The following is a 25,351-nucleotide window of genomic DNA, read 5'->3' as shown; positions in this document are numbered from 1 at the left end:
CCTTCAAAGAGCTGTTAGGACCTACACAGGAAGTTCAATTTTTCCAGTGGTGAGTCAGCAGTGGCAGGAGGGGAAAAAAAAAAAAAAGAACTCTCTATATACGGTCACAGTGAGCACAGACAGCCCTGGACTTTATGACGCAGATTAATACTGTCCTCTGGAGGTTTTTCATTTCTATTCTGGCTTTAATTTTCACCAATCAGTATTTTGAAAACACTGTGTCACATCTTTGTGAAGACACAGTTCAGGCACATTTAAAGGCATGTTGAAGAAAAACCAACAAAAGAAAAAGCATGTGGAGCTGTTTCTTGCAGTGTAGTCGTTCTTTCTGTGCGCAGGAGACAGGAGTGCATGCTAACGTCTACATTGCAGGACATCCGTTGGCTTGTGCTGTGGAAGGAGTGGCAGGAGGCAGACTGACCTGCCTGGGAGGAAAATTTTTTCAGCCACAGCAAGACAGCAAACAGCTGACACACTTTCCACACAAAAAAAACAATCTTTTCCAGACTTTGAGCCTGCCTTTTTCAATTTCCACACAGCATGCAGTCTTGGACAACAATGGCATGACACGTGTGGAAAATAGTCATATAAATGTTTCATTCTTTTCACCAGTAAACTCTTATCTGGATCATAAACGCAGCACTGTTTTTTAGTTCAAAACTTGGCATTTTTCCCGTGTGAACATGCCAAAATCGATTTGTTTCAAGTACACTGCCAGCCTTACCAAGTCCAGGTAGCTTTGAAGAATCGCAGCTGGATAATTGCCCAGAAAATGGCCCAGTTTTTCATCACTCTTTAAAACAATGTCGGGAAAACACTCAAATGAAAGAGTGGAGAGTGTCACTGTGTCAACACAAGCCTCAAGGCAGCAACAACAACACAGTTTTAAATCATATCGGAGCAGAGACTGAATGACTTGAACATTTCACAAACAAAAATGGCAATAAAAGTGCATCAGTGACGATGAAATTAATTGGCAGAACACTCCCGCAAATCTTTCAGCTGTTGATGCAGGCTGATGCAGGATGGTTTCCTTTCAATGTAGGGCATTTACTCTTACTGAGAAATGTCACAGAAACTTGCATCCTTTTTTGTTCTTTGACAGTAAAAATTATAAAACCCCAAAAGGTTCCAGATGTGACCTTTTGCAACACAATGAATAATATCTTTCCCACTCTGTTAAAAAACCAAACTGGTTTTGACTGGATCCGGCTTTTATTTTTATTATGATGCACAACAGCAGACCAGAGACATGGAGCTGTGTGAGGATTTATTGCTCTGAAGAGATTTACTGCACTGTATCCATGGTTACAACTCACTGATCAAAACTCTGTTCAACAGCAAAATACTCTCTTTAGACTATATTACTTTATAACAAACCACACTGTTAAATGTGTTCTCACCAAAGGCTGGACAGTAAATGTTGCCTGGTGGTTTAATCAGTGACTGGATGGTCTTCTGGTGTGTCTATATTTGGGTGTATAAATGTTTGTTTATACATGAAACAAACCCTTATATTAGTGTTTATTATACTATTTTCAAGTATTATATCGCAATCAGTATGAAATCGCAATTTTTTTCTCACACGTGTTGAACCAGCAGCATTTTTGGCCACTTGGGGGCAGCGAAACAAGCAGTTAACAAACAGTTGCTTGTTTACAAATCCAGCTGACATGCTGCTGCATCATCATCCATGTTTTTTCCCATCTGACAAAGTAAAATAACACCAACCGTCACCCTCCTGTTGGCTCAGTTTTTGGTCTCCACCAACTCCAGAGGGAAATATATGGCTCTTAAGCAGCTACATGCTATTCCCCACATATATTTACCAGCTAGTTACTAGCTTTGTCTATTGGTTGGTCCTGGGCAGGTAGCATAGAGTAGGTTTTTAAAGCTTTTTTACTGAAACAAAAGAAAACAAAAAGCAATGAGCTGAAAGATGCTATGATGCTCTGTCGAGCTGAGAGGAAAGGCAAATAGGGGGCAACATGTGTAGCTGCTGTTAGCTAGTTAGCTCACTTAGTCATGTAGCTAGCAGTCCAAAGCACCAAGGGAGAGTTTAAACTGCTAGCACCGGAGCTTTGAACCATCAGGAAGAGGTTTCAAGGCCCTGGCTGAGGGGGAACCCAGCGGAGAATGCTGGGCACCAAAACCAGGCTCAGCAGCCTCACAGTGAACACAGCTGGACTGGGACTTAACACAGCCTTCAGGACTGATGGAGGCCACACCAGAGAATATAGTACCAAGGTGACCAAGGTGGCTCCGAAGAGAACTCTGATGCTGGGGTGCATTAAGACGGGGACAGGAAAAGCGTAAAGCGGAGAGAGGAGTGGGCGGGAGGTCAGGCATCAGTCTTGCTCTGGAGGCCTTAGTGGGAGGCTGCAGCGGGGCCAACCCAGGCTGCCAGAAGCCAAACTCAGCAAGAAAACCACGTCAGTGTTGTTGCACTGAGGGTAAACTGGACTCCACAGTGACTCACTATCTACTTTTGAGGCACAAAGTGGTATTATTAGACAGGATGAGCCAGAAGAGAGATTTAAGAAAGGCAAGAATGAATACATTTTGAATTTATTGCTCTGGATGTTAAAAAGGTGTTAAGGTGTCTTATTGCCATAGATTTCTTAGTTTTTGTGTTACTGCTGCCTTTAATGTAAGTACTCTGTGCAGCTATAACATACTGTATAGGAAACATTGGATCAGGCCTTGGTGTCATCAAGTACTGAATAATAAATGACTCATCAGGTTAATAAGGCTAATTTTAAGCCTGATGTTCCTGAATTAGCAAGTCACATGTCAGCAGGTGTTTCACACTCACGAAGAAAAAAGAAAGAGCCATTTTTAGTGTTTCTTAGTTTAACTCTGCTGAGCAACATGCACATTTTAACCTTTGTCACGAACATTAGCCTCTACAGTTCATCTGATCTGAAATGGCGATGTTGGTATGAAAACATCAAGGCTGTGAGTCACACAGCTTCCCAACAGCACGGGCACACAGATCACCACAAAGTGTCACAGCGGGGAACAAAGCAGTGCTAACAGAAAAAAAAGAAAAAAAGAAAAACAAACACTAAACTGGGCAACCAGCAGACCTGTACGGTCCTGATTGGGCTTTGAATGCTGCACTTTGAATGCGCACTATGCCGGTGAATCAACATGTGCTTCACAGAGAACATTAAACAGCAACTGTGCAAAACTGGACTGACCTTTCCCTAATAAGAAACACACAATATGTATATTCTGCTGACGTGGGTCTCTCACAGTAGAACAATTACAAAATATGTAGTTTGATGATGCTGTGAAGTAGTGTGAGATCATGGGAGTTCTTCATTTAAACAACCACCATAGCTGATGAAAATTGATCTGACATGACTCGGGTAGAAATCATGCTAATGGACTTGGTAATATTCAAGTTTTATTCACGTTAAGTTTAGTCAAATTTGCAAAAGTCCTTCCTCACTCTCTGACATATCAGAAATGTTAGATATTATAGTTTCAGATGGGACTGGACTTGTTTTTATGCGCTTTGATCACTCTGATGTCTTAAAAAAACAGCTCAATTATTTGAAATTCTGCACTGAGCTTGAAATTAGACCACTTGTGTACTAACAAAAGTCACACATGCTGTAGCAGATGTTATCTTCCATTATACACAACCACAGGTACCTGCTTTTGAATAAAAACAAAAACACAGATCAAAATTAGCATCCTTTTTTTCTGTAGAAACAGGCATTACTTAAATGTGCATTTTCCCACAGGACACTGCATCGCATGTAGGATTTAGTGAAGTGAACAATAATTTTACTTCTCTTAGCAGGAATATGATGCTTTGATAGTTCAGGGACTTCCCATGAACACCAGGAAGAAATGCAATGCTGTCATATTAGCCATTTCCTGTTCCAGATCAAAAACAGGGTGGTTGTTAGCAACGCAACGCAGCTATTTGTTGTGGGGAGGTTACAGTTACAAGTTGGATAAGTCTGTCATGCTGTATCTCTTGTATACAATAGAGAGGGAACTACAGCAGAGGCAGCCAATGAAACCGTCAGTGAAAACAACAAGATGCACTAAAACAAACCACTGATATTACATGTGCACATACACTGTGTACACACTCTTAAAGCTGGAACCATTTGTGACAGCCCCCTCTGCCTCCAGCACACACCCCACCACAACCATACAAATATCTCTTTGTGACAGCCCATGATAGGCAAACATTGGTGCTGCCATGGCAACGGAGCCCCAACAATGCCAGGCTGCGCGACCCTGAGCTGCGACTAATGTTACTCAAGCAGAGGAAATTGATCTCAAAGTCTTTCAAGGGTACATTTAATATAGCTGACATGTTCTCTGTAGTCTGCCGTCAGCCACCGTCTCCATTTTGGACGTAAAGTGGCAGAGAAGGCTCATTTTATTGTCCACTTTTATGTCTGGCAAGCAAATAAAACATGGCAGCGGCCATAAACGGCGATGCTGTTGACAGCGGATTAGACTAAAAGCTTTAAAGCTATTGTAAACAGAAGTGAATATAACATTTAGGATTTTCTGCTCCTTTTATTCTGCACTTGTGACAGCGTGCAACGGTGGAAAACTTTGAAGCCTTCTTGGGTCAAATGGTAAAAATGATCGAGTCAAACTGGCAGACAAACTGGTCCATTAAATTTCCACTGTATTAAGTCCTGTGTTGTAACCTGAGCCCCTGCCTCTAAAGGTTGTGCTCTGCCCCTCCCTTCTCATGTGAAAACCTGTTCCTCTGTTGCTCCTGAGCCCCGATGATCGAGTGTCACGTTCTTTGTCTGGGTTGCACTTAGGGAGTAGGGTCACTACAAACCATGACCAAAATACTATGAAGCTTTAGAGGACGCATATTCTGCTGTCTGGCTTCCTTGTCGCTATGAATTCTTAAGGCGCAGGCCTTAATGTGGAGAGAGTCTTCAGCACACTTTCAGTTTTGATGTGTAATACACACATTAGAAACTGTGCACTGTTTATTCAAACAGCTTAAGCTAGGTTTTGCTAGTATGAATATATGCATACAGTCAGATAATACATTTATAAACCATTTAAGATTTGATGACATGCTGCTTTTATTATGGTATTTATCCTCGTGCTACAATGATTAGTCGATTAATGAATTCGTCAAAGAAACTTAAGCTGCAATAGAAAAATACCAAACATTTCATGGTATCAACTTCTCAGATGAGAGAATTTTCTGCTTTTCAAAACAAGACATTGGATTGGAAAAAAAAAAAAAGCATGTATACTACATCAATTCTCCAACCAGTACCCTCGACCAAGGTGCTGGCTTAGTACTGTGCAATTGCCATAAATTGAGAACATAATTGTTAGTTGCAGCCCTAATTTATTCCTTTATTTGTTCTGCTTCTGTTAGGCCATTGTGAGCAATATTTGCACATGATGATCAAGATAATTTTAAGGATCAGTGTGTAGGATTTCGTAGCATCTAGCGGTGAGCCCCACCAGAACCCACTTCTGCTTCAAACCTTGACTGAAACCCTTTTGCGCAAACTCCAAGTTGCAAAAACCCTTTCTTTCATTTAAAAAAAAAGCACAATACCAGAGCATATTTACTAAGACTGCCGTGCCAAACGACAGAATTTGTGAGCATTCTAGCTTACTCTGAAAATAACAGCATATGGCAAGATTAGGTGATGATGCCATAAGCCTGAGAATAAAAGAGAGTGAAAGCCAAGCAAAAACAGCCAACGGTTCAATCTGTTACTGCAACTGAATTCAAGTCCACAAGGCTGAACAGGTTTAGCTCCAACTGGCTACCATTCATTACAGAGAACTCGATGATGCTCTGAAAAATCCCTTATGAAATATTACATCTTTAGACAAATAAATAAAGCTACTCAAATCATAATCTCACTGCCTAAAAAGCCGTTCTGCAGCTTGATTTCTAACTAGAGTCCTTCATCCACACAGGGACTCCAGCTGGTGCAGCAAATGGCAGCAGACCTTCATCCAGTCAAGCAGACATTAACTTTGGGCACTTAAAAAAGAGTTCTTTAGCAAATGAAAAGTGAATTAATTAGAATTAGTTTTCAGACCTTGAGGCCAGATGGATTGGCAGTCAATGTCATCTCCTCTTAGCCTCTATCACTAGCTCAGCCGTGGGAAACAAACACTTGTATGTGATATTATCTAATAATTCAAGCTGCTCTGTGATCATTTACATGCAGGGGAGGGGAGACCTATCCAGATTTTTCATGATAAGACAACAACATTTTAGAAGGTGTAATGCAATACAGCAAGATGTAACGAATCACTGCCTCAAGCACAATGGCCTATTCTTCCTGAAGTCAGTGTGTCGTAATACAGAGGAATATTAACAATGCAGTTTAGCAAGGAAAGTAACAGGAGCAACACTTATCAGCTGAAGACAATCTGTGGGATTATGGGTATTCTATGTTACGTTTACCAACCAAAGATCAAAACTAAACCTGTGATCACTCCCAGTTTCTAAAATCCTGAGTGGATCATTCCTCGAAGCTCCTGATTTCCCTGCACTGGAAAGTCTTGTTCCTTGACAGTGGCACTGGTCTTAACTTGTTGCAAACGTGCCAAAAGGTTGCAGCCCAACAGCCCCTGAGGGCAGAGGAAAGCTCTCTAGCTGCCATAAAAGCAGGGAGGTCCTAATCCGTGCATGCATGTGCACCAAAGCTAATGTTTGCTCACTTTTAGCACTTGTGGTGTTAATGGCATTCACATGGCCAGCCCCTTCATATCCAAGGAACCAAATTTAAAGCTGAGAGTGGCCAAAAGATGCCGAAAAAACAGACAGAGACAGACACAGAAACAGAGATTTATCTATTTAAGTATACAGAGTGGAACCCCTTACTCCATCCCCCCATGGTCTGCCCCACAATGATCTCATCCCTCTCACACAAAAGAGCCTGGAGGCTTGTTCCCCAGGGGCGAAAGAGCCTGTCTGCGTGCACGCGCGCAAGCATGCGCAAGTTTGTGTGTTTGTGTGTGTAATGCTGGACAACAGACAGTGCTGCGTCTGTCTCGGTCATTTCAGCAGATCCACTCGCAGCTTGTCTGAAACAGCAGCTGAGCATGACGCACATTATTGGATGCTACAAATGAGAATAAAAAGCAATGTTATAAGTGTGTACAGATGCAGTAATTCTGCTGGGGAGTAGGGAGCCGGCCAACCCTGGTTATAAATAGCAGGGACGGGCTGATCCCTCACACCAACCCCTCCATTGTGACAAGTTTATGTATGTGGACTTCTGTGCAAGTGCTACTTATTTGTCTTCATGCAACAAGGCTACTGAAGTGCACTTGAAATCATTCCTGAGAACTCAGCTATGCCTAATGACACAGACAGTCTAAGCAAACAGGGGCAAACCACATATATAAGCAATACTTGCCAGTCATAGGTCTATATCAGTATTGGCATGTATGTTGTCCAGTATTTGCCAATAAGAAAACTTTTTTTTCATTTATTTTGATCAGCTTAAGTGAATGTGAATCTTTCTCTTGAGGAAATGTGTATTTCAAGAATTGTTAAGTAAACTCATTTAAGCGAAAATGATTAATGGCTAATAATTTACAACCCCAGTTCCAAAAAAAAAAAAATTGGGTAATCGACTAACCCGAGACCGGAACCGGACGGTTTTCAGTGTGACCGGCCTTGACCAGTGACTGGCCGATCAGCATCATGTATCCGATTCTGTGCATGCTGTTCACATTTAAGGGAACGCTGCAATATCAGCCAATATTTTAATATCAGATTTTGTTAGTCCACAATCAGCCTTGGCCCCAAAAAGTGTCGGTCGTGCCCTAAAAATCTGTAAAGCAAAAGGTCATTTTATTTCAGCTGTAAGAGCCTCCAACACACCAACCCCTCTATTGTGACAAGTCTATATATGTGGGCTTCTGTCAAAGTGCTACTTATTCATTTTGATGCAACAAGGCCACTGAAGTGCACTTAAAAATATTCCCAGAGCTCAGCTATGCCTGGCAACAGTAAAATTAGTCAAAGCAAAAAATCTGTAAAGGAAAAGGTCATTTTATTTCAGCTGTAATAGCCTCCGACACATTACCCTTTCAGCTCCAGCGGTGGCCAGCTTCTGTGGCCACCAATATCTGCCTCAAGTGCCACTCTATAACTCTGGGCTTTGGAGGATCTGAAGAGCAAAGTGGTCCTCCCTGCCACCTGTCATCACAGCATGCTGTTGGCGGCGAAGGCCAGACTGAGTATAAGGTGCCAATGAGGTGACGAAACCTTTATTTTACAAGGCAGCAACCACAGAAAAACCAACGCTCTGTGCCTTTTTTGCTGAGGGTTTTGAGGGGAGATGAACTCAAATTAAAGCCAGTTGAGCTGCTGTCTGATTGAATTCATATGGTGTGAGCTACAGTATGTGTGTGTGCATAGTCTGTAAATGCCTCACCCTGATAATTAACCTTAACAGTGTGCTGTGATGAGACCAACAGTCTGACTTGCTGGAGTGACCACGTTACAATGCACAAAATAAATGATAACAGGGACAAAAATATGCTCAAGCGCACTTGATAAAGGCAGGAAATGTATTTAACTGTATAATATTTGCTGTTCAGTTTGTGAGAGGTGGAGCATTCACAGTCTATCTGGTTTTTGGTTCCAGATAAGCCCATGTGATAGTCTGAGATTATCATATCCATATGCTAACAACATCTCTCTTGCTCTGCACGGCCTGAACAAAGCAACAGACCGAGGGTGAACTCTGTTCCTCACTTGTGTTTGTTTAACACTGGCAGCTGTTTTTTTTTATACAGAGGCAAAACATAAAATCTAATTTTACTTACGGGCTGACAACAGCCATCAACACACTTCTCAGAATAGATATCTGACTGCCAAATCACACTGATAACAGACACAGACAGATAATGTTAGTTGTTTGTTCTACAGGTTATTTCATTTTGTTCCTTTGGGCAGGCAGTTGTACTTGAATTTTTCTAAATATTTCAATTGAGCATGACATGTCTGTCATGTTACTGAAAAACCACTCTGTTACTTGCAAGATGGAACTTTGCTAATCAAAACATATTCACATAAAAAAGATTAATAATTCATATGAATTACACACTATGGCTGCAACAAACATTAAAAGGCTATATCAATTTTCAATGGAAATAATTGTATTTGCATCACTTAATCTGAAAAACATGACAAATAATGGTGTCATAACATCTCTCGAATTTGTAAACATATTTTCAAACATAAAAACAAGTTTTTTTCACACTTCAGAAGCTGCAACAACAATGATTTGTCCTTGTACTAACTTATTCTTTATTTACACAATTATCAAAACGTATTTTTAATTAATAAATAAGTGACAAAGCATTTCAGCACCATAACAAGACATCCACTGAAGCCTACCACAGAAGGCTGGCTGTTCCCCTCTAGTGTTTATGTCTGTAAATCTTTGTCAGGTCAACAGCAGTCCAACAGCTCTGGATCCTTGTTTAATGTTTTGTCAAGATAACATCAAAGCAATTGGGAGCAATGAGGGGACAGGTGGCAAGAATCGTAATAACCAGAGCTGAAAATTTCCCCTTTTCCTCCCTGGCTCGCCACTCTACAAAAGCCTGGACACGTGATCTAAGAGGCAGGTGTGTCTTCAAGAGAAAGTGGCACACTTTCACACACACACACACACACACAAATGTTTGCTGAACTGTGTCAAAAACAACTGTTGCCTGCACAGCCAGTGACTGCGCACATGAAAGGGGGTTAGACGAGGACAGTGGTTTGAAATCCAGTTATGTAAAGCTTGCAGAAAAATATGACTTTCGACAATCAAAAACAACCTGAGTAGGTTGGATGATGAGAGGCAACCCGGAGCAGTGAGGCTAGGGCTCAGCAGAAACGTCACAAGACTGCCTCCCTCCTGGAGCGTGACAGCCCGGCGGACAGAGAGCATTCTTTCCACTCCGCGGAGAAGGGAGAGAGGGCAAACTCATTGCCCTTACTAACTAGCTGGGCCTGCACCAGCTCAGACCCAGACTGACTGCGAGAAGACGACTGAAACACCACCGGCACATCACGCCAAAGTACAAGGGTCAGAGGAAGGAAATAGGTTACCTGAGAGGGGTTTTGGCTGGATTACACGATCTTTGTTGTTGCTCTCTGGCTAGAAACAACTATCTAGAGTTAATATGTCTTAAGTTGTTTAACAGGCAACTTAAGAAAATGCCATCAAGTGTTTTATCTAAGCATTGGCTCAGCAAGTTCAAGATCTGCATTTATTTCTGGCGAATTAAGTAGGAACACCATGTAAAAAGAAATAGTATTAGCAATGGTAAGAAAGAGGATCAGAGTTGCTGTAGTGTCCTTGAGCCAGACAATGACTCCCTACTAGCTCTGGAGATGCAACTGTGTTGCTGACAATCACCCCCAGACCTCCTTTAAAGACTGCCTTCACACAAGTAACAAAAAATATGCAGTTAATACTTACGAACTAGAAAAGGCAACATTTTCTCAAAAAAATGTATGTGTACAAAAATTCCCCATTAAAACATTTGAAAGAGCTGAAGGTGTTGAGGTTGTCACTGAAGTGTCAGTCAGTTACAACCACTGATAAGTAAAATAACAATTAAAATGGAAGCACTGATGGAACTTCAAGCTTTGAAAGGAGTTGAAATGTTCAAGTGTGGGTGATGAATTGGCCAGGAAGTGTCAGCTGAAGTGGAAAATAGGTGCCAGTTCAAGTGTGCCAACTCAAAGATGATGTCAGTTTAAGTGTCAGTTAAGGTTAGGGATGTCACAAGAACTGATGCTTCAGAGCCAAGTTGATGCAGAATTCTGAAAACTTGACGGTGCTTGTTTTTCTACAGTACCGTAGGTACCAGGGATGCTATTCTTCTGGACCTGATGGAGCCAGCAATGCCTTCAAGTGTTCCTAGTCTGCTGTTAAATGCCAAAGGAAGAAGGACTCCCGGTACAGCGGGACTTTATACCACTGGAAACCGAGGTGGACAAATACACGTTGTTGACAACAACATGTTGAAGATGGCAACAAGTGCAGCCGCAATGACAGCTCCACCTCAAATCCTCGAAAAGCAAAACAGTAAGAGTTGCCTATGGAAGTACTTTGTGTCACGGTTTAATCAAACAGTGGCATCAAACTTTTCATTTTTAACAACTTTTAATTCATGTTAGCTTTACATTTCCTCTGTCCTGTCTAGTTTCTAACAACAGTTTTTATTTTTGCCGCTTAAACGTCCCATGATGTTAGCTGCAGTGACATTCCTGCACACATGGAAACAAAACTGAAAGCAGCCCCTCTAATCGTTACAGTAAATCTTTAACACACAATAATGAAATCACCTGGAAAGCTTGCACTGCTCAACATAATGTATACTCTATAAGGGCCTAAGAGGTGCAGGTCGCTACATCAAAGAAAATATTATCTTCTGTTGGGCGGCGGGTCGATGATTTAGCACTGATTTAGCACTGTCAGCTACAGGGTCAGGTGTGAGCTGAAGTGTAGGTGAAAAACTGACCAAATATTAGTTAAAGTGGAAGTCCTCAAAGAAACTAGTGCCAGCTCAAGTGCATAAACTGAAAGACGCTGTCAGTTTAAGTGCTGGCTGAAGTGCAAGGACTGAAAGCCGTGCTGCATTGTGCGAACTGTGCACAAACAGTGGAAAGTGTGAGAGTTGCAAGGGCTGAGAAAGTTTTTGTTGTTCAAAAGATGAAGACCTGAGACCTGAAAGGGCTTGAAGTGTTAGTCAAAAAGCAGTGAGTGAATTTAAAGTCAACAGGCTGATTCAGTTGAACTTCAACCCTTGAAAGGCGTTGAAATGTCAGTCAGAGACAAAGTTGCTCTTGGGAAACACTCCTCTCACTCCCTGACACAATGAATTACTAGTTTTTCTCACACTCATCAAAATCCAATTTGACTCATGCCTAGGCAACCAACAAGTCCATCCACAGGCCGTTGCTGCTCTCTTGGCCTAACAACTTCCTTTCCTTGGTCACCTGACAGAGCCTTTGGACAAGCAGCAGCGGTGACAAAGTGCAAGTTCAATGTACACAAAGCCACAGTGCAGCCATGACCTACTTTATACCTGCTGCCTGCGGCAGTTAGGAGGAGGCAACATTCACTCCACTCCCCTTTTCCAGCCGCTGTCAGGCCAAGCCAAGGTCAAGAAAAGAGATTTTTCTGCTGTGTTTTCACGTGTCAGTGACTCAGTGCCGAGGCAATTCCGCAAGAGCAACGTCCACAATCAGCAAGGCTCGATTCTTCTATGAAAACCTGACATTCTGGCTGCCATCTCAGGTGGTAAAACACCTAAATGAAAATGCCTTCGGTACACACACAAGAGGAAGTGCCATCCTCAGCGGTGCTGGGACTTGTGCCACAGCTGTCATAACAGGAACATCACATGCATGCCATGAATCACCAAAACGGTGATGGGAAGCCGGAGCAGGGGAGTACTCTGCTGCCCTGAGGGGTTAGACTCGCTGCTGCCTGGCTGGCAAACCATCAAGTGCTGAGGCATAGATATGTGAGCACCTTGGCGTTGCATTCAATGGCAGACAAAAAACCAACAGAGGCATCTTACACAACTCTACGTCCTGGCTCTAGGGTCACACAAATGCAAACATGGCGTATTCTGAGAGAAACTCCCTGGAGAATAAAAGCAAACCACATGTTCAAAATGAAGTCGGTTGACAGTTCCTTCTCTCTCTCTGAATGTCTTAGATGATTCCCAACCTTCTTCCTTAACCGACTCCTTTTCTATCATTGAGTAAACTGACAACCCCTGACGAAGTGACATAGTTTACAGATGTTTCATAGTATATTAAATGCATAACACTATCTGAAAAGAACAACTGATTACTCAAAGAGTGACACACATGAGCAATCTGGATGAGCATTGCATCAGAGATGTGTTTTCAGAACTTTTTGTACAAGTCTCTCTCTCTCTCTCTGTATTTTTTAAAATTATTTTCTAACAATCATACCTACTTAAAGGGCTGCATTTGTGACAAATTCAGTGGTTTCTTCTCACTGACTCTTGGTGTTCCATTAGCTCTTCAATTGATTTAACTGCATTTAATTTAACTGTTATGATGCAGGACTAGGCTGTTTTGCAGATGGTGAAGGTTCTCTTTATATTGTTATTATAAGTTTATATCATAAATAATAATAGAAACTTTAAAATAGCAATTTAATTCAGTTTTCTCCACAGAAATGAAGAATCGGTTCTTTAAATTGCAAACCTCCCCTGCTAAAGTCTGTGATCGGAGGCATTCGTTTTTTTCGGGTTGCACATCACATCCTCATGAACGCCATGTCTCAGAAATGCCTGGACGGAATTTCTTCAAATCTGCCACAAATGTCCACTTGCATTCAAGCATGAACTAACTGTAAAAGGTCAAAGGTCAAAGTCAGTGAGACCAAACAAAGACATGTTTCATGCACTAATTCTGACACACTTTCACGCACATATCTAACAGGATAAAATGATGAAAACAACTTCAGTGTGACATCTCATATTCTTCAAAAACGCTCTCTAGCAGTCCTCTGTACTCCTCTGTAAAAAAAAAAAAAAAAACAGTCTCTAAATGAAGAATGCATGTTTCTCACTGGAATCATACATGTGAATATAGTGATAATTTCCATGTTGTCTAAAAAATACACTCCAAAGTCTTCACCACGTATATGGGTCTGGACAGACATGGATGTAAAGTGCTACTTCCCGTAGCGGAGGTATACAACCGTGAGGCGGTCATTCAAGTTTCTGAGTACCTCTATGATTGCAAGCAGAAAATTCAGTGTGTGTGTGTGTGTGTGTGTAAGAAGGCAGACACCTGCAAGGTTAGCCAGGCTCCAGGAGAGCAGAGTCTGATTATCTGGCGTCAAGGAGGGCCGACCGGGGAGGACAGAGAAGGAGGTGGAGGTGGAGGTGGTGGAGGAGGGGGGGTGAGGGGTGTTATATTCCCAACTGTTGCATCCGACCCATAACTAGGTCAACTTTCGTGCAGGAAATAGGCCCTCACATCACCGTGAATATAACAAAAGAAACGTCCCCCCTGTGATCGGGCTGTGCAGTGATACGTGGCTGTCTCTCTGTCTTTCCGCGGTTGGACAACACACGATGGAAAGTGTAGAAGCAGCGCAACACCAGGAAAATGTGTTTTTAGCGGGTCACCTTACTTACACACAGCTTAAGTCTGCTTCAAATACCTAAACTACTGTTTCTAATTCCCACGACAAACTCTACTTCGTCTTCACTATAGTCATGTTCAAAAATAACAGCACTTACCAGCTGTTTACACTGCAGCGAGGGACAATGTTGACATGTAGGCAACTTGCTGTTTTAACCCGTTGGATATATTCCGTATTTGTGTTAATGCAAGTCGAAACAGACTAAATCCGGACGGCGCGCAGGACAAAAAAAAACGCCACTTCGGAAGACTCCTTTAAAACTTTGCTGGTCACTTCTTCGCCACACTTTCATTTGAAGTTGTCTGCGGAGGTAGGCGCCATGTTTGTGTCTGCGCTGATAGTTTTGTTGGTGGTGAGCTTTCCTCTAAACGTCTCTTTTCAGACTGGAACCGCCCAGAGAAGAGGAGAGGCTACAGTCCCCGCTGCTATAACTGACACAGGCTGGCCGCTGCGGGCAGAGCTAACAAGCAAGCTAACGGAAAATGAGCGTCTTCCGGTGGTCCGTTTCAAAGTAAAACCCATGAATGGTAAACAAACATGTTAAAATTAAAGTTACTTATTTTTATTTTATTTTAAAACTTAATACTACTACTACTGATAATAATAATAATAATAATAATAATAATAATAATAATAATATCTTATATCAGTATTGCATACATTATCTGATATCAAAACAGTTTTTAATATTTAATTGAACATACAGTAATATTGTATTAATAATTTGAATTCGCTTTATAGGCAGAATTTCATGTAACTTTATTATTAAGCTTATCTTTGTGACAAGTTTTTTGAGAGACAATTGCAAAAATTGTGAGCTCATGAACACATATTCTATATAAAGATAATAAGCCAATATGTCGATATTGGATTTTTTTTTTTTTACTTACTTATATCAGTATTGCATAGGCCCCAATAATCCAGTATTGGTCAAGACCTTAGTAGTAATAGTAGAAGTAGAAGACCTAAGTAGTAATAGTCGAGGTAGCATATGGAGGACCACATGTCCCAGAAATACCATGTCATTAATTAGTAACTAATTTCACAATAAAAATAGACAATAGTAAATTTGTTTGAAAATTAACTTATTGTATAAATACACTAAATTACAAAGTTATTCATTTATCGATATTGAGCTGACAATGAAAATAGCAATTATTAAAAATATAAAATATCAATTAATTAATAACTCTTTTAGTCTTTTTTTTGTAGCTCAACCTGTTTAAGACTTTTCTTTGGCTGTTATTCTGTGAATTTCCCCTCTGTTAATTGATAAAGTCATACATCATCGTAAAGTTTCAGCAATACTAGTCTAAGTCACTCATTACAGGCAAACCACTTGACGTGACAACAGGAGACGATGTGCAGTGTGCAGCAAGCAAAGAGCAGCAGCTAAAAATCTGATCAGATGTAAATTTTTTCCAGTATATAGTGTCTCTCAGTTTATTTTGGTAGGGTATGTCAGATGCAACACCAGGGATATACTGAATGGAAAACAAATGAAATGAAGTCCTAATTTGCAGCCTCTCAAATCCATTTTCCCCCAAATGGAAAATGTTTTACTGTGAAAGCAAAGGGCTTGACTTCCTGCCTTCTGAGTTTTTTTCAGCGGCCTTGACTCACTTATTTTTCTTTTGCTAATTTTACTCAGTTTCTGACGCCCCCCATTGTCAACTGAGAGAAATTACATTGATACACAAAAGCAAAGCAACAGGTGAAAGAACATTATTTGCATATTTTTTGCAGCTCTCTCAGAAAACGTTGGTGGCCCCAAGCCCATTCTCTGCATTTTTTATAAAAACAGTGGCTTGCCATAAACATTAGAATTACTACATGGTCAATAAACACTACGAGAGTCTTTTCATTGAGTAACTGATTACTGGACATCCAGACTTGTTTCAGACTGTAGCTGAAACTCTCAGAATCAAGAATCAGAGTGTCTGCATTGAATTTTTATTTACATTTACAAATGTTTAAGCAAACATTCAATAAATTCTACTTTCACCAACCTGAGTGACCTTTGTTCTCTCATATTTGTGGTTACATATCTACAAATAAATTTTAAATCCTGTAAAGACATTGTGTGGTTAGAAACCAGCATAATAGTGCAATGTAAGGCATACTTTGTTTTCATGAATACAGTGGACCCAGATACTTTTCTGCTACCAATATTTGATGATTTGACCAACAACCATATTTCAGGAAAAGTTTCAGGAGTTTTAATATTAAGACACTTTCAAGTTAATAATCCTAATTATGTACACATGTATAAAGGAAATTAACCATATTTCACTATTTTATTAGGCAGCTCATGTCTTATTTTAAATTAAAAACAAACTCATGCACAGAAAACTAATATGACAGAAGTAGGTTATTTCACAGCTATGTACAAATATTTATTACATTAACAGAGAAAACTGTTTAAGCCAGTCAAGACTGAGAAGTGGTTTTCATATGAATGCAGTTAACATTTCATGTCATCGATCGGGGAGAATGTGATCAGTTTTGGGAGGCTGTACTCCTGCTTCTTTGGGGGTGAAGGTGTCTCTAGTGTGTCTAGGTCCAGTGAGAAGACCTTGTCTGAGGCTTCCACCGCCTTTGCGGGCTCTGTCAGCCAATCTCTGTCCAAACCAGAAACAATGTGATCCGACATGAGACGATGATGCGCGGTTTGTGGCGGTAGCGTCGCCTCCGTCTTCAGGGATGGGATGAGAAGCTCGTCGTCGTTGTCGTCCTCGCTCTTCAGATCCACTGCCTCGTCTTCGAGGCTCAGCAGACTGTCACAGCTGGGCAGCTCGGGCAGAGTTTCGTGCTCGAGGCTGAACTGGACGGCGCTGCTGCCCGTGCCGCTCGGGCTGTCGAGGATCTCTGTGTTGATGGTGTCCCACAGCAGAGTGGATTTCAGCTGGCTGATGGGAGGGCTGGTGTGGCTCGTGACAGTCCGGGTGACACCGCAGGAGATGCTCGGGGAGGGAGCATCGGGGCTCAGAAACAGATTGCGAGGCTCTTCCAGGGGAGTGAGTCGCCCCATCACAGAGTCGTTAATCGAGACGGACCGCCCCATTTTCTCAGCTTTGTCTTCCTCGAGTGCCTTACGCCAGGAGCTCTTCACATCCATAACTTAAGAAAAAAAAAAAAAAAAAAAAGGCAATACATTTTAAAAAATGTACCAAATTAAACAAAGTTTACAAAAACTACACATCCAACCATGATAAATACTAGATGATGGACAGAAGCGCATGTCAAAGTCTTGGGTCTTCTTGAGAATATTTGAAGGGTTTGAACGTGAAACATCAAATGGTGGTATATTTAAAAAATGTTAATGGGAGCATTATCTAGTATAACCACATGAAACAAAAAAGGTGAAAACATGCAATACTGTCACAACATGCCAGCTTTCCTAATCATCTTTATAAGGGCACATTCTTCATTCTACAACTGTAATGCTCTTCCAGATAACCTCAACCCGTCATGGGTTTTTCCATTTGAACAGGATTAACCTAAATTTAAGGCCGAGGACAAACAACAGCTCACGACTTACTCAAGCTCTCAGGTGTGCGTGGCAGCTGCTTTCTAGTAGAGAAGGGATCTCCATGAAGAGTGCTGAGAAGGCCCTCCAGGTCCAGACCTTTGACCTTGCCTCCTGTGGGACTGTCTGTAGCTACAGCATCTGCAAACTAACACACACACATACACACTTATTTTAATGAGGACTCAGTCCCTAAAATCTTAACCTGTGTCTCATGATTACATAAGCAGACAAACATTTAGAAATGCTGAATGGCACCTGTTGACACCTTTAAAGTAGAGATGCACAATGTTTGATTTTTACAGATATCCAATATTTCCTGACTCAATTTGGCTGACTGCTGATATATGCACATATTTTCCACCTGACTGCAGAAAACATCAAGCCTCTCCTGTAATGGAATTAACATCTATGCTTACCCCAATTTGTTGTAAAGCTCAAGATGGTGACTCTTAAGACAGGCAACCATGCTGTCCATTTCAGAACCATCAAAAATACTCTATACTGCACACACTTGTGTGCTTAAGCATCATCCTATCGGCTTGTAATAATGTCAGACATGATATAGACATTTAATTTTATAATATTGTTGTGCATTCCTATTTGACTCAGTATACTATACCTGTTCAGCAAGGTTATCATATTCCATGTCTAATATCTGAGTTTTGGTCCTCATGGGAGTCACCTTCGGGTGGACGCAGGCCGTTTTCCTCACACTGGCCTAAACCAAGCACAGATTTGTTAAATGTGGTTTAATCAGAGGAACTGGTGCACACACACATACAACCAATGAAGTAAAGCCAATGAACTGGAGTTAACTTAAACAGAAGTTAGCTGAAATATAATAACTAGCCTTAGGTGGCGGCGGTGATGGAGCCTTCAGAGGAGGGGTCGGAGGCGTGTCAAAAAGCCAATCAAGAGAGGTATTCGCTTTTGATGGTGCTTCAGTGGTGACAGCAGGGGTTTCGGCCCTCTCAGTTGCTGCAGGACACAAGCTGTTTCCAAAACAAAAGAAAAATCTGATTTGTATTTCAAAAAACATCCTTTCACTGCATCCGCACACAGTACGGAATATTTTCTCCACTCATATTTTCCTCAATGCAGTCCAACTCAGGTACAGTGAAAAGAAAACAGAGCATCGTAATGTAGCCATTAACAGCTGGCTATGCGACCTTGGCTCTGTGCTAATCCCTGAGCCAAGTCGGCACATTGCCTTGGACCTGTGTTCAGTTCAATTGTTGAATGGATGAGTGCAGGGTGGGTCACTTATTTTAGTAGCTTACAAGGTATACAAGTATACCAGTAATTCAAATCCCCAGCTGCACCACACCTGAGAGAAGCTCCATTATTTCTTTTGATGTATAAATTGTTTATGGTACATGAGCAGGTCTGAATTTCACCAGTCCATGAAGTTCTATATAAATTTGTATAATCAAAGTCATAAAGAAATAGTGTGTCTGCTCCGTATCTGTCCGTGGCGATTTCTCTCAATTCGCCGCGGTCATCAGAGAGCACGGATGCTGTAGGGAGGACTAGTGATGGACAGCGCACAGCTCAGGACTGCCCCGGTATCTGCCTCCCATCAGAAACCAAAACACCACACTTCAAATAACACAAGGAAAATGAGACATGTTGACATTAAGTTTACATTCCCCCTGAGAGCTGTTCAAAGATGGTTTACCTCTTCAGGTCAGAATAAGTCGGCAGGACGCCTTCCTGTGATTTACTCTCAGCAGGCTTCTCCTCTGAAAAATTATAAGAAGTACGATTAGAAACTAAAACTGCGATGGGACAAATTCAGATGAATACATCGTCTAATATGTAATCAGATTTGGCTCACCAAGAAGCGTTGCAGGGTACTGGGAAAAGACACTACTTCTGTAAGTAGCCTCAGCAGCCGGTTCAAAAGACAAAGCAGCCATTGGTGAGAGGAAGTCCAGAGCCTTAAAAAAAAAAAAAAAAAACAGTAAACAAAAAACAAATATTACACTGAGACATGCAATTATAGTGAAATGCCTTTCAAGCTGTAGAACATAACTGGGTTCATAATTGCAATATGAATCAATACAAGGTTATTAAAGTTCAAAAGTGTGAAAACATTTTTGCAAACTAGACTTTACAGACAACACCCCAAAAACTTAACGATAATGTGCTTATAATAAAATAAAAGTCACACAGGAAATGTCTGTCAATTTGTCAACACAAGCATGAGACATTGGTGCACACTTTTTTGAGATTGTCATAAAGTGTTTGTGTTGTAATCCCTCCTCAACTTCTTAAATTTTGCCCCTGCCAAATACCCCCTATGTTCTAAAACTACAACTAAAAGTGACACTAAAAAACAAAATATTACACAGCAGCAATGCTGGAGGCACTGTGGACCGCTGAATGCCAATCACTCATATTTTCTGGTCATGTATAAAAATACATCCATTTTGCGACAAGGTTACTCAAGTTCACAAGGATGATTTATGTTTCAAGATTCCTGTCTTGGCACTTGCATGTAAAACAGCCATCACAAGGAGTTGGCTGAAATGTGACCCTCCAACTTCAGTGCAGTGACTGAACATTGTGGAGGAAATATACTCCATGGAAAAACTGACTCACTATCTAAGGACTAAAGCTGGGACCCGCGAAAAACACTGGGCTAAATGGACTGCATACAAGACAAACGATGGGTCATGTTTTTAGCTGATACAAGAACAGATCTTATAAAAACAGTAGTGCCTCCACCTTTGTTTATATTTTGAACAAGTTTAAAAATTCCACAGACAACTCACAGGATCTTCATTCAGAAAAGAGACTAGGGGTCTGTCTTTCAGGGTGTCCATCCACTTTCTGTCCCACTCAGCTTCCAACTCACTGATGGTACTCCTGATCCCAGGAATTTCCTCTTTGGAAATCTTCTGCCTGGTGGAAAAATAAGGTAATACGTGGTACTTTAACCTGCACAGTTGCACTGTTAAAACAGACAGTTAGGAAAAAGTGCACGCTTCTGTCAAGTCAGTGTGGGCTGTTGCATACCTGATGAGGTGGAGATTCTGCAGCGCGCGGGCCATCTGCTGACATTTGTCCTGCAGGTGTTTGGGGTTGAGCTGCGGCTTGGGGGCATGAGCGACCCGGCCACGCTCCTCCTTCAGGAGTTGCAGTGCATGGTTTGTCAGCTCGAACACACACAGCAGGTTCAGCTGACCAGACTCATACACATTCCCTGAACTCAACTGGAAAACAAACGGTCATAATGAACGGCTGGACTGAAAATAGTGGGTCCATGTCTGCAGTACCATTTGACCTCATCTCTTTATATACAGTATACACACAGAAGCTGGATTATGACCACTTTCGCCAAAAATGTAGGGCAAATTGTGATGTGCTTTCATTACAAACGAAGATTTTATCGTATGTAACAAAATATTGTGCATCCAAACAAACTAAGTGTGAGCTAACAGTGAAATGCCAAGTAAAACTGATACTGTAAACTCAAGAAACAAATAAACAAGAACCTTATGCGTTGCGTACAAGTTAACCAGAACGAAATGACTGATCTTTACCCTCACCTGGTGAGGGAGCTGTTCAACTCTCTCAAGAAGACTCCGGGGAATTCTGAGGACTCGATCAGTCCCGTCCAGGATGTATTGATCTACATCACCCTTCAAAACACTTTCCACTGCACGCTGCTCTTCTTTGATAGTCGACAGCATTCCATCAACGGTTGAGCACAAGGAACGCACCTAAGACAACCAAGTAGTCATGTGAACAACTTGTATCAAATTCTACAACTTGAGAAGCTCCTACTATACTTCTAACAAGTATTTATTATATATTTTATTTAGAAAGGCAGGGAGCATGCTATCAGCACTGTTCAAATCGCACCTTATTTTTTGGGATGTTTAACAAGCATAACATTTCATACCCTTTGTGTCTTCTCAGCTTGAGAAGCTCCCTCCAGGGGAGTATCACTGCTGTGACGCCTGAAAGTAGAAAGTCCTGTTTGTTAAATCTGACGAAGAACACCAAAGTCCAAAGTTTGAGGAAATAAGAGTGATACATACTTGAGTAGCTCATCGTACTTGGCACCTTCTGCTCTGAGGTCCTTAATAGATTTCACCAAGACCCTTTAAAAAAAAAAAAAAAAAAAAAAGGCAACAGCTTAAAAAATGAAAAAAGAAATGACCGATGAAAGCAGTAGAGTACCACGTGTAAAAACAAAATACCACAAAATAATGGCAGGAAAAGCACAAATGGAATTGATAAGATCAAAAACAATTGCCTTCCGTGTAAGTCAGCCACCTTCAGAGGCCTGGTATTGTGCACGCTGGCTCACTAAAATATATTCATGGAACTGAGCCATCGTTAACACTATTAGTTTCACCTGTGGCTCTCCTGCTATGACAAGTCAACATGTCTGAAAAACAGACACTGATTCGCAAACACCTACCAGCTGGTCTCATTAACCGTGGGTTTACCAATAGACCTTTTTCACTGCAGCGATTCTGACATGAAATAGTACAGCAAACACAGGTGTTACCAATGATACTGATGAAGGCTCCATTCCATTCAGGTCAAAGAGTTTACCCTACTATTTTATATCAGTATTGTTGCTGTGAAAAATGTCTATTAGTTCTCACAAAACACACGGGGCTTGAATCAAACAGCAAATGAAACATGCAACATGAGGAGCAACAGAACTTTCTCTGAAAAGAATTAGCTCATTTCAGTGACAGAAAATTATACTACCATAACCATCATAACCACAAAATATATAAAAATTATAAATAAAATTAACCAAAGAAAAATATCCTCCTGCTTCTTTTCAACTGGCTAACTTAGACACACTGTAACTTTGTCTGGTATAATGTACAAACAGACTTGTTTCATCTGATTTTGCAGAGAATCTGACCTGGTGGCAGGCATTAAGAATAACTATACAGAAATATTCAGTCTTTTCACTAATCATCCCATTTGCTTATTTAGGTCATATAGACACATAAGTATTAAATTCTGACTTTCATAACCAGCTAAAAATTCCTTATACTAGCTTTAAAAGACAGACAATATAATGACACAAATAATTCAATGACGACATATTTAACAGGAAATATAAAGAAATATAAATATAAAACAACATCTGGCTCTGTCCGGCTGCCAAGACGGACTAACAAAGGACTTACTGGGCTCGTTTCTGGTACTCGCGGAGAAAACTATCCTGATCCACTGCAGTTTTCAAAAACCTGGCACTGACCAGGTTGAGTCTCTTCACTGCCATGTCCAGGGAGGAAGCGGGCGTGGCCACAGCCTCAGGAACCCAGCTGCCATCTGAGGATCACAATATTCACCATTATTTAACAGTGTTTTGTGTCAACATGTTTTGCCAACTCCATGGCAAACATAAATGTAACGGCATGAAATGAAGCAATGCCTGGCCATTGTCGTGTCATTCTATATGTTCAGACTGAAGTCAGACTGTGATCACAAGCAACTGGTATTGAAAAAATCATGATTTCCTAATTAGCCTACCTGTGGAGAAGGTCTTCATTTCCTGCAACATAACGTGACTGGCCAAATTTAGCATCAAGCTGACAAACTTGTGGCCTCCTGGTGAGAGGAACAGGGATGCGACCACTTTGGATCCTGCATTTGCAGTTTCATCCTGCCACAATTAAAAAAAAAGGTTATCATTAAATCATTAAAAGATAAGGATGAGAACTGAGAAGTGGTTACAGCTGATAACCAGGTCCAAATTGTTCATGCCATCAAAATCATGTGCCTCAGAGTTTATTAATTCTTTTATTGATGCCAGCATGTTTTTCTTAAAGTTGTCCATTACATGACAATAACATCAAACTGTGCGTACACTACTAGAAACGTATAATAAAGAGTCGTGGCTTAGAGGAAGAAATGGTGTGTCATCTTTAATGGTTGTTACCCTTGTAAATATCCTGTTATAATATGATTAGCACCATGCAGAAAAGCTTGGCATGCATGCAACATGCAAGCCTTTTTACTACTCTGTTTTTACACTGTGTTCAGACTCAGAGATAACAAAACACTGATGCTAAAAACCTGTGTAGGCTACTTCTTCCACACAGAAAAATGATCAGGAATCAATAAGGGATTCAATTAAGAACGAGATCAATATAATCTTATTAATTCTAATCCTTACTTTAGAGCAGAAACTGTATTTATGGATTACAACACGTTTTGCTTATAGTTTAGGCATATTTGTCTAAATATGCCTAAACTATATTTGCCCAGTGAAAAGTTGAGAGGGAGGCAGAACTGTGTGGTGACTGAGTGGGAAAATATTCAACAAAGGGACCACACCAGGAGATGAAGAGACTGAGGAGATGGCATAAATGAAAAGAAAAACCCGAGGGCATGAAGCAACAAAGGAATGAAATGTAGATTTATGAGGACGTAGGTAGGGTACATAATATATGAAATACACTGGACAGATGAAGAGGATGATAAAACACTCAAACTCTTACCATTATTTCCCGCAGCCAAGCGCAGGTAACTTTGCGGAACTCGGCATCTGCTTTATGGTTCAGAACAGGCCAGCAGTACCTAATCCAGAACAAATATAGGTTCCATTTTTGGACACTGAATGCTTGGCTTTTTACGTGTACATGGCAATAGTTGGTCATGTTTAACTTTACCTGTATGCCTCACTGAATCGTGTCGGGTTGAGTTTTTCCAACAGGAAATGAGTTACTATGTAGAAGGCATCCTTGTTTGGTTTGTCAAACATATTCCTATGGGCCAGGAAATAACATGTAACAGGGTTAAAATCACGCTTAACGTCAGGATTACTGTTAATGTCAACTTCAATGTAACCTCAGGTGAGAAGTCGTAATCAACACTTAACAGGACAAGAGCCTGGACAAGTCACATATGCTATTATCATGCAGTAGCTATGTTAAAGTTTTCCACAGTAAGAGCAGACTCACGGTCCCAGGTTGATGTGTTTGATGTTGGTTTTGCCTGCGATAGACGACACTGCGGTGTCTGGTTGAAATCCCAGCCCGAGAAGAGAAAACCACAGATATTTTCCATTCTTTTTGTGCAACAGTGCCGCCGGGTTCGCCATTATTCCTCTAGTGTGAGAGTATCCGGTGGCGACTGGTCAAGAAGCCAGCTTGGCTTATTATTAAAACAGCTAGTCAGCTAGCTTTAGCTGCTAGCGGCAAAGTTTACTGGTAGCTAACTTAGCTAGCTTTCAAAGTTGCGTTGAGTTTGTCAACATACAGTAAACAGAAAGTTGTCAAAGAAACACGCACTGCCAAGAAACAGTCACGGGTGTTATAAGTTAGGTCCACTTACGTTACGTTTGAGTTCATATTTGTCAAATTAAGTTTCCCTAATTTTAGTCAGCAAGAAGAAAACGCAACACCAACAATGCAACCGCCAATTTTTCACAATAACCACCCGGAAGTTGTTAACAAGTAGTTCCGTTGGGTCGAGTCTGGGTACGTGTCTCGAAGGTAACCTCTGATTTGCGAAATCTCGCGAGATTTGTATGCCTCGTTTCCTCATTGTGCAGTTTTTACAAAATTATCATGGATTATAGTGTGAAAGCACTGTGGTTATATCTGGGTAAGGATAGAAAACACTTGGCTAAGTTTGG

The 25,351-nt window shown here is 41.0% G+C and overlaps 2 protein-coding genes and 1 non-coding gene across 5 annotated transcripts in view; all 3 read right to left on the bottom strand.

Annotated features, from left to right (window-relative positions):
- Positions 1-14,621, bottom strand: part of dennd4c (DENN/MADD domain containing 4C) — a 42,274-nt gene extending 27,653 nt beyond the window's left edge. For 2 of the 3 annotated variants that reach the window (XM_084711578.1, XM_084711580.1), the window contains exon 1: positions 14,293-14,620. The gene's annotated coding sequence lies outside the window, so the exon portion shown is untranslated. Of the gene's footprint in view, positions 1-14,292 lie in introns of all 3 variants that reach the window. The other variant, XM_084711579.1, reaches the window with a different exon arrangement.
- A 1,513-nt stretch (positions 14,622-16,134) lies between these two features.
- Positions 16,135-25,143, bottom strand: haus6 (HAUS augmin-like complex, subunit 6). The gene is made up of 16 exons (XM_084712647.1): positions 24,675-25,143; positions 24,384-24,479; positions 24,213-24,291; positions 23,242-23,374; positions 22,896-23,040; positions 21,777-21,839; positions 21,638-21,695; positions 21,282-21,455; positions 20,749-20,945; positions 20,505-20,634; positions 19,565-19,667; positions 19,406-19,469; positions 18,578-18,719; positions 18,347-18,445; positions 17,737-17,872; positions 16,135-17,315 (listed from the first exon to the last, which is right to left on the bottom strand). The coding sequence occupies exons 1-16, from the start codon at positions 24,812-24,814 to the stop codon at positions 16,660-16,662; spliced, it is 2,415 nt and encodes an 804-aa protein (XP_084568773.1). The 5' UTR covers positions 24,815-25,143; the 3' UTR covers positions 16,135-16,659.
- On the bottom strand, positions 19,176-19,306 carry LOC146305561 (small Cajal body-specific RNA 8). The gene has a single exon (XR_014769193.1).
- Positions 25,144-25,351: the final 208 nt, after the last annotated feature.

This window comes from Lutjanus erythropterus, chromosome 23 (assembly GCF_056507025.1).
Source record: "Lutjanus erythropterus isolate fLutEry1 chromosome 23, fLutEry1.hap2, whole genome shotgun sequence".
Taxonomy (NCBI): domain Eukaryota; kingdom Metazoa; phylum Chordata; class Actinopteri; order Lutjaniformes; family Lutjanidae; genus Lutjanus; species Lutjanus erythropterus.
The sequence above is the reverse complement of the archived record's forward strand: the minus strand, read 5'-3'. Positions and strand labels throughout refer to the sequence as shown.

Bases quoted from the DNA above. Each gene is read 5' to 3' on its own strand.
- haus6 (XM_084712647.1), bottom strand. From the start codon at position 24,814: ATGGCGAACCCGGCGGCACTGTTGCACAAAAAGAATGGAAAATATCTG. The intron at 24,292-24,383 runs GTAAAGTTAAAC...GTTCTGGATTAG, and splicing joins CGATTCAGTGAGGCATACAG to GTACTGCTGGCCTGTTCTGA. The intron at 23,375-24,212 runs GTAAGAGTTTGA...TAATTGTGGCAG, and splicing joins CTTGGCTGCGGGAAATAATG to GATGAAACTGCAAATGCAGG.